At 58.1% G+C, this 7,608-nt stretch overlaps 2 protein-coding genes across 5 annotated transcripts in view; one reads left to right on the forward strand and one right to left on the reverse strand.

The window, feature by feature from the left end:
- The window catches only part of PAOX (polyamine oxidase), an 18,190-nt gene extending 16,478 nt beyond the window's left edge, over positions 1-1,712 (reverse strand). For 2 of the 4 annotated variants that reach the window (XM_026448237.1, XM_026448238.1), the window contains exons 1-2: positions 1,410-1,680; positions 419-905 (exon numbers count right to left, since the gene is read on the reverse strand). In XM_026448237.1, the coding sequence (XP_026304022.1) occupies positions 419-905; positions 1,410-1,590 (668 nt within the window). In that variant the 5' untranslated portion in view covers positions 1,591-1,680. Of the gene's footprint in view, positions 1-418; positions 906-1,409 lie in introns of all 4 variants that reach the window. The other 2 variants (XM_026448235.1, XM_026448239.1) reach the window with 2 other exon arrangements.
- A 5,267-nt stretch (positions 1,713-6,979) lies between these two features.
- The window catches only part of ECHS1 (enoyl-CoA hydratase, short chain 1), a 10,552-nt gene continuing 9,923 nt past the window's right edge, over positions 6,980-7,608 (forward strand). The window contains exon 1 of the mRNA XM_026448240.1: positions 6,980-7,418. Coding sequence (XP_026304025.1) covers positions 7,331-7,418 — 88 coding nt within the window. The 5' untranslated portion in view covers positions 6,980-7,330. The remainder of the gene's footprint in view (positions 7,419-7,608) is intronic.

Here is a 7,608-nt window from a genome sequence, read left to right on the forward strand (position 1 = left end):
TCTCCTGCCTCAGCCTCCCGAGTAGCTGGGACTACAGGCACGTGCCCACACACCTGGCTAATTTTTGTATTTTTAGTAGAGATGAGGGTTCACCATGTTGGCCAGGCTGTTCTTGAACTCCTGACCTTGTGATCTGCCCACCTTGGCCTCCCAAAGTGCTGGGATTACAGGAGTGAGCCACCACGCCTGGTCTTAACCTTTTGTATTTTAACCACCTTCTCTCAGAAATAACTTTTTTGGCTTAAATGAGCAAAACTAGAGAAACGAGCAACCAGTCCATCTGAATGGGGAGGACAAATGGTCTCCTGTCCCTCCCATACCCAAGCAAGAGCAGAGAATGGCCAACCCCGGGGCCCCGGGGAGCCTGGTGGGAGGAGCCTGGTGGGAGGACTGGCGCGGCTGGGGCTCAGGCACGCACTTAGAAAAGGTGCAGTCCAGACCCGGCAGCACGGTGTACTCCCCAAAGGGTGCAAGGGCCACCAGGTCCATGCTGTGGGTGCCGCTCACACAGCATTCCAGGTTGAAGAAGGAGTTCAGGACGGCCAGCTTCAGCTTCCTGGTCTCCTCATCCTCTGTCCAGCCGGTCACGTGCTGGCCAATCTCCTTCTTGAGGTACTCCCCGACGCTGGGCACCGGGGTCTCCGCAGCATGCAGGAACTCCCGGGTCTGGTCTATCAGGCCGTAGAAGAGAGTCGCCATCTCCGCCACCAGTTGGAGGCTCACGCGGGCCCCGGAGCTGGCGTAGCTCACGGAGGGCAGGCCCACGTGACCCCCGGTGTCCACCAGCTGGTTCTCCTCGGACAGCTCCTTCTCCCCCAGCAGCCCGTACTCAGCAGCCAGCTGGAAGACTGGGTTGCCCCGGGAGGGCCCATGGATCCAGTGCGCGCCCACCTCCACCACGCCACCTGCGAGGGGACAGCAGATGCCACCTGGGGGTTGCTTTCTCAGAACGGTCACTCCGAGCCCTTCTCCTGGGCCACGCCCACGCTGGCCTTCCCAAGTAGGATGTGACCACACTGTCCCCAAGGGCACTGTGGTCCCCAAGGGCAGGGCCCTGTCAGACCTAGTTTAAGGGGAGCACCTGGGCAGGAGAGCACTTGTCGGGCGGTCTGGACCACAGAGAGGGGTGCAGGGTGGGCGTACTCCGGGGCTGGGTGGGGGGGTCTGTGGGGCACAACCAGGTAGGCCTTGTGGAGCCGTAGGTCGCCTTCCCTGGCCGGCGCCCTCCTGACTAACTCTGAGCCCTGAGTTTCCGGGCAGTGAACTCTGGCCGATTAAGCGAGCGGGGATTTCCTCGGGGAGCCCGGTAAGGCGGCCGGGCCGGTCAGCTGCGCTCAGGGCTGGTGGGGGCCGGCGAGCTCGCGCGCAACCGGTTGGGTTCCGGGAGCGGCTCCGGGAGGGGCGGTTACCGAAGCTGCGCTCCGAGCGGATGCGGCCCCCGGCGCGGGCCGTGGCCTCCAGGACCCGCAGGTGCGGGAAAGCAGAGTGGCCGCAGAGTCTCTGCGCCGCGCCCAACCCCGCGATGCCGCCGCCCACCACCAGCACCCGGCGGCCGCCCGGAGCCTCCCCGACGCTGCCAGTCGCCTCCATCGTCCCGTCCCGGGAGTCCGAGGGCTTCCGAGTAGCCGGAAGGTCTGGAGCTCTCGGAGGAGGCCGGAGGCGGGGCGAGAGGGCGGGGACGGGGCGGGAAAGGGCGGGAAGGGGCGGGGACAGGCGGGACCCACAGTGCGCCTCGGCCTGCGCGAGCCTCTGGACTGGGCTCGGGTCTCGGAGGGAAGCTCCCCGCGTGGGAAGGCCCGCGAGCCCGCGAGGACAGGCATCAGGGAGCGTCCCGCGCTGCCGGCCGGTGCGCGCGAGCGTCCCCACGGAGGGAGAAGCCGGCCAGCCGGGCCAGAGTCTCCTCCAAGGGAGACGAGGGCACAGCGAGCGCTTCCCGCAGGTACCCGCTTCGAGTGCGGGGGCGCAGTGGGCCTGGGGGTGCCACGGTGTCAAGGATGGGACCTGGGAGAGCTTAACGCGTCCGGAGGGGGCTGTGAGAGCCTCCAGCAACGCCAGCGAGCCCTCAGTTCGCGTGTGCGCGCGCCTGCGTGTGCGTTTGTGGTCACAGGTCTGCAGGGACACAGGACCAAAGCACAAAGTTAACACGCAAAGTACAAAGTTCAGAAGCCGAGGGCAAGTGCAGAAACGTTCCTCGCCCCCTCCCAGCTTCCGGAGAAGTAGAGTCTCTCGCCCCTCCCAGCTTCCGGAGAAGTTGAGCGCACACCCAGGCACGCCTGTATTTCTGGAGAATTCCCCCGGTGCAGGCGGCCGCGTTTTCTACTGCATCGCAGTCCGCAGGGGTTGCAAACGCTCCTGCCCTGTTTTCAGGGGCGTCCCCGCCTCCTGAGCCCCCGTCCTCTGCGGAGGGGCCGCGCGCTCAAGTGTGCCAGTGTGAGCTTTACCCTTCGCGCTCGGCGTGGACCCCCTGAGCCGTGTCTTCCTTTCCTTTGATTCCCTCTTGTCCCAGCTGGAAAAAAGGCTCCCGGAAGGGTGACCTGGTGTCGCTGGATTCCACTCCCCATCACTCCCTAGCCAACCCCGCGAGCTGAGCTCCAGGCAGGGAGAGGTGCGGGTGCCTGAGACACGGGCTGACTCCCTGGGTGGTGGCGGTCAGGGGTCGAGGGTCGTCTGTCCCTCAGGGGCCCCCAGCGCCAGGAGGCGACGCTGGCTGCAGTGGCCATCTCCTCCTGTCGCCAGGCCAGGGGGAACCCAGGGCGGCTCCTGGGTCAGCAGGGCCAGCTCTCCACCAGGCTGACCCACCTGACATCCCCAGACTAAGGAAAAAAGGGCTGCCCCACCCCCATAGTCGGATGGCAAGTTAGGGGTGCAGCCCCCGCCACTAGTGTCCCCTGTTCTGCCTGAGCAGGCCTCTCTCTTACTCACTGCTTTTGGGCCTGAAGCAGAGCCAACGGCTCAGTGAGGGCTTCATTCTGAGGTCCCTGGCGTGCACCACGGAAGCACAGCGGGACCACCCACCCACCTGCCCCAGCTCCCCAGTGGAAGTCCTGAGATGGCAGATTAAATACTCTGGGGTCCTGAATTCCACAGATGAACTGGGTCCCCCACGGCTATGGCCAAGGGGACGGCACCCTCTGAAATCAAGCTGCTTCTCTGGCCGCAGGGCCCAGCTCACTGCCCAGACACAGGAGCACATCGCCCTGCACACGACTGGGTGGGCACGGCTGTGAGGGATGCCACCCCGTGCCTCGGGCCTCCTGCACGGGCTTGGGCCTCCCCACTCTGGGTGTACAGGCTACTTTGGCCCCTCAGCCTCTGGGGACTGCTGCTATTTTCAATACCGTGTCAGGACCATCTGGTCAGCCAGCTCCTCCAGCACCAAGACTCCCCTGTGTCCTCATTCTCCTGGGCCATTACAGTCGGCCAGGGCGCAGCCTTTGCTGGAAGGCCGTCCAGTCTGGGCTCTGGTCAGGCTTCGATGTCCCCCAGGCACCTGGCCTCACCTCGCGTTGGGACAGCCTTTGCAAGATGGAACAGGAAGGGTCTGGCTTTGCCTCTGTCACCTCCTCCTGGTCCATCATGTCCTCCTGGCCAGCCAATTCCTGGTTCCTGCAGGGAGCCCAGCCCGAAGGGGACCTGAGAGATTCTAACTTAATTCTAGTTCAGCCTCCCGGATCTTCTTGTGGAGCAGCAGGATCCCATAAAAGCAGGAACTACTTGGCTCAGCAACTTGCTGGCCAAGCCTCCCCACAGTGGCCCACACAGGCCAGAGGTTAACATGCCCATGCCCCACAGTCAGAACGCCTGGTGCAAGGAGGGGTGATTGTGACTGCAATGGGAACTCTGGCTTGATGGCTCGGAGAGAAGACATGCCCCAAGAGCTGCAGTTTGGGGACAACCGATGCACTCTTTGTCCCCTAGACATAGTGCCACAGCCTGAATCAAATAGCACCTGCTGCTGGCACTCTGACCTAGGGCTGGGTCAGTCACCTGTTCCCCTTGCTCTGAAATGGAGAGCGCATGTGACCGCAGCCAGTCCTGGACAATCCTGCCATGCCAGAGCCACCAGCTGGAACATACGGACACAACCTCTTTTCCGTCTGATTGGTACAAGGTATGTGCTGCTTCTAGCTCCAGAGCGCCTTGGGTGATGCCACCTATGGTGATCAAGGTGAACTACCCATGTGGCTTTGACTGAATCAAGCTTGTTGATTTTTTTAAATAGCTTTATTGATACAGACATCATGCTGTAAGACTTCTCCCGTTTAAAAGTGTCCAATTCAATGGTGTTCAGTTTAGTTACAGAGTTGTGCAACTGTCACCATCATCCAGTTTAGAACTTTTTTTTTTTTTTTGAGATGGAGTCTTGTTCTGTTGCCCAGGCTGGAGTGCAGTGACACTACCTTGGCTCACTGCAACCTCTGCCTTCCAGGTTTAAGCAGTTCTCCTGCCTCAGCCTCCCGAGTAGCCGGAATTACAGGTGCGTGCCACTATGCCCAGCTCATTTTTATATTTTTAGGAGAGACAGGGTTTCACCATGTTGGACCAAGCTGGTCTCGAACACCTGACCTCAGGTGATCCACCCGCCTTGGCCTCCCAAAGTGCTGGGATTACAGGCATGAACCACTGCACCCAGCCCCAAGCTTAGAACATTTTCATCACCCTAAAAACCAAATGGGGATACCCCTCAGCAGTCATCCCCACTGCCCCCTCCCTCCAGCCCCTAGTGACCACTCATCTAGTTTCTGTCTCTATGGATTTGCCTGTCCTGTACATTTCATAGAAATGGAATCATTCAATGCATGGCCTTTGTGCCTGGCTTTTTTCACTGAGCATAACATTTTCAAGGCTTGTCCATTTTGTAATGTGTATTAGCGCTTCTTTCTTTTTTACTCCTGAATACGGTCCATTGTATAGTCTCATTCATTCTAATGTATCCGTTGTTTGGATATATGACATTTTGTTTGTCCATTCATGAGTTGATGGACAACTGGTTTTTTCCCACTTTTTGGCTATTGTGAATAATGTTGCTATGAACATTCATGTCTAAGTTTTTGTGGACATTTGTCTTCATTTCTCTGGGGCGTACACCTAAGAGTGGAGTTGCTGTTTGACCTTTTGAGGAAACAACAGACTGTTTTCCAAAGTGACTGCACCATTTTCCCTTCCCGCTGGCAGCGCACCAGTGTTCCGCTGCTCACATCCCCCACAACACTGTGACTGCTGGGCTTTTTATTGCAGCCACCGTAGCAGGCGTGCCGTCCTATCACTGAGGTGTCGGTTTGCATTCCCTAAAGATTCGTGATGCTGAGCTTATCTGACATGGATTATCTTCACTGGAGGAATGTCTGTTCAGTCCTCTCACTATCTTGGTAGTGTCCTTTCAGACATAAAATTTTTAAATTTTGGTGAAATCCAATTTACATATGTTCTCCCTTTGTTGCTTGTGCTTTTGTTGCTAAATTGCTTGATGGAGGATGGAGCTGCCTGGCCTCCTGGGTCGTTAGAAAGGAAACGTCTTGGCGGGCATGGTGGTCCACTCCTGTAATCCCAGCACTTGTGGGAGGCCGAGGCCAGTGGATCACTTGAGGTCAGAAGTTCGAGAATAGCCTGGCCAACATGGCAAAACTCCCGACTCTACTAAAAAACTACAAATATTAGCCGGGCATGGTGGTAAGCACCTGTAGTCCCAACTACTCAGGAGGCTGAGGCAGGAGAATCACTTGAACCCAGGAGGTGCAAGCTACAATGAGCCAAGATCACACCACTGCATTCCAGCCTGGGTGACAGCGAGATAAGAAAGGAAAGAAGAGAAGAAGGAAGGAAGGAAATAAACCTCTTTTCTGTTTGAGCCATTTCATTTTGGGCCTGTCTGTCCCAGAGGTTTAACTACACTAATATAGAGCATCTTTTAATAAAGGTTTGTTGTTGATTTGTTTCTACTTACACAAGATGTCTTCATTTTACCCTCAGTCTTGAAATAAAATTTTGGTGCGTGTTCATTTTTGGTTTGAGTTGAATTATTTTCTTGAACATAGTGAGGCAGGAGAACAGGGTCTGGAGACCAATTCATGCTGACTCCCTAGAACTAAATCGAATGGAAACACTTCCCACTATGACAAGAACTATCCTCTCCATTTACATAGGGCTACACCAAATAACCAATGGAAACCTCTAGAAGGTATTTACACCCCCCAAAAAATCTGTAATGGGGCTCTTGAGCCCCTATGCTCAGCCGCTCCCACACTGTGGAGTTACTTTCCTTTTCTTGTTCCTTTTTTGAGACGAAGTCTCGCTCTATCGCCCGTGCTGGAGTGCAGTGCTGCGATCTTGGCTCATTGCATCCTCCACCTCCTGGATTCAAGCGATTCTCCTGCCTCAGCCTCCCAAGTAGCTGAGACTACAAGTGTACACCACCATGCCCGGCTAATTTTTGCATTTTTAGTAGAGAGGGGGGGGTTTCACCATGTTGGCCAGACTGGTCTTGAACTCCTGACCTCAGGTGATCTGCCTGCCTTGGCCTCCCAAAGTGCTGGGATTGTAAGCGTGAGCCACCGCGCCCGGTCATACATTTGTTTTCCATAAATCTCGCTTTTGTTAATTCCGTCTTTCCTTGCATTTTGTCCACTTCTTTGTTCAAGACGTCAGTAAACTGCACACCCCCACCGGTCACAATAGCAGTTTCGCTTTCCACTCCATTTTATCCAGGGTAGTTTTATCTCCACCCTGGCATTTGCAGAATCCGGGCAAATACACGAATGGATGCTCCACAATACTGGTCTAGATTTTAAAAGTTATAAATAAAATAAATGAATCAAAATTTTATTATTTAAATCTGTTGAAGTCTTGACTGTGTACATGAAAATAAAACTCTTCCTAATGTGGCGTTCAACGCCCACGCCGCTGCCACCGTGCCTGGCCCCGCGCCCGGGCGCGCCGTGTCTGCAGCTGCAGACTTAGATGCGGGCGCGCGGGAGGCGGCTCAGAGCCCGGCAGGCGCCGCCGTTGCCTCCGCATCCGCGCGGTCTCCCCGGAGCCAGCCGGGACCCCGATGGTTGGGGCGCGGGCGACGGCGGTGGGGCCTGGAGGGGGCTGGCCCCAGCCCACTGCGGGGTCCCCTAGAGGCCCCTAGCACTTAGGTCCGCGAGCGGCCGCGCAGGCCTGGGGGCGGGGCCTGGAAGAGGGGCCTGGAGGAGCGCTCCCGGCTGCCTCTGCGCGGGCTGTTCTCGCGAGGGCCGCCCGGTCTCGCGGCATTGGCCTGTGGGCGGGGTGAGCCCTGAAAGGCCAGGCGAGGGGGCGGCTCCGCGGGGTCGGGAGAGCAGTCCAGAGCGCCATGGCCGCCCTTCGTGTCCTGCTGCCCCGGCTCCGCGGCCCGCTGAGGCCCCCGGTTCGCTGTCCCGCGTGGCGTCCCTTCGCCTCGGGTGAGTGCGCGGTGAGAGCGGGCGGCCCGAATCTCCTCCTGACTCCGACCTGCACGCCCCGACCAGATCCCAGACCGCACCCCCTCCCGCCTGACCCCGCATCCCCCACCTGACCCCGACCCGCACCCCCTCCCACGTGACCCTGCACCCCTACCTGGCCCCGCACCCCATCTGACCCCTACCCGCACCC

This window comes from Piliocolobus tephrosceles, chromosome 9, assembly GCF_002776525.5.
Source record: "Piliocolobus tephrosceles isolate RC106 chromosome 9, ASM277652v3, whole genome shotgun sequence".
Classification (NCBI taxonomy): Eukaryota; Metazoa; Chordata; class Mammalia; order Primates; family Cercopithecidae; genus Piliocolobus; species Piliocolobus tephrosceles.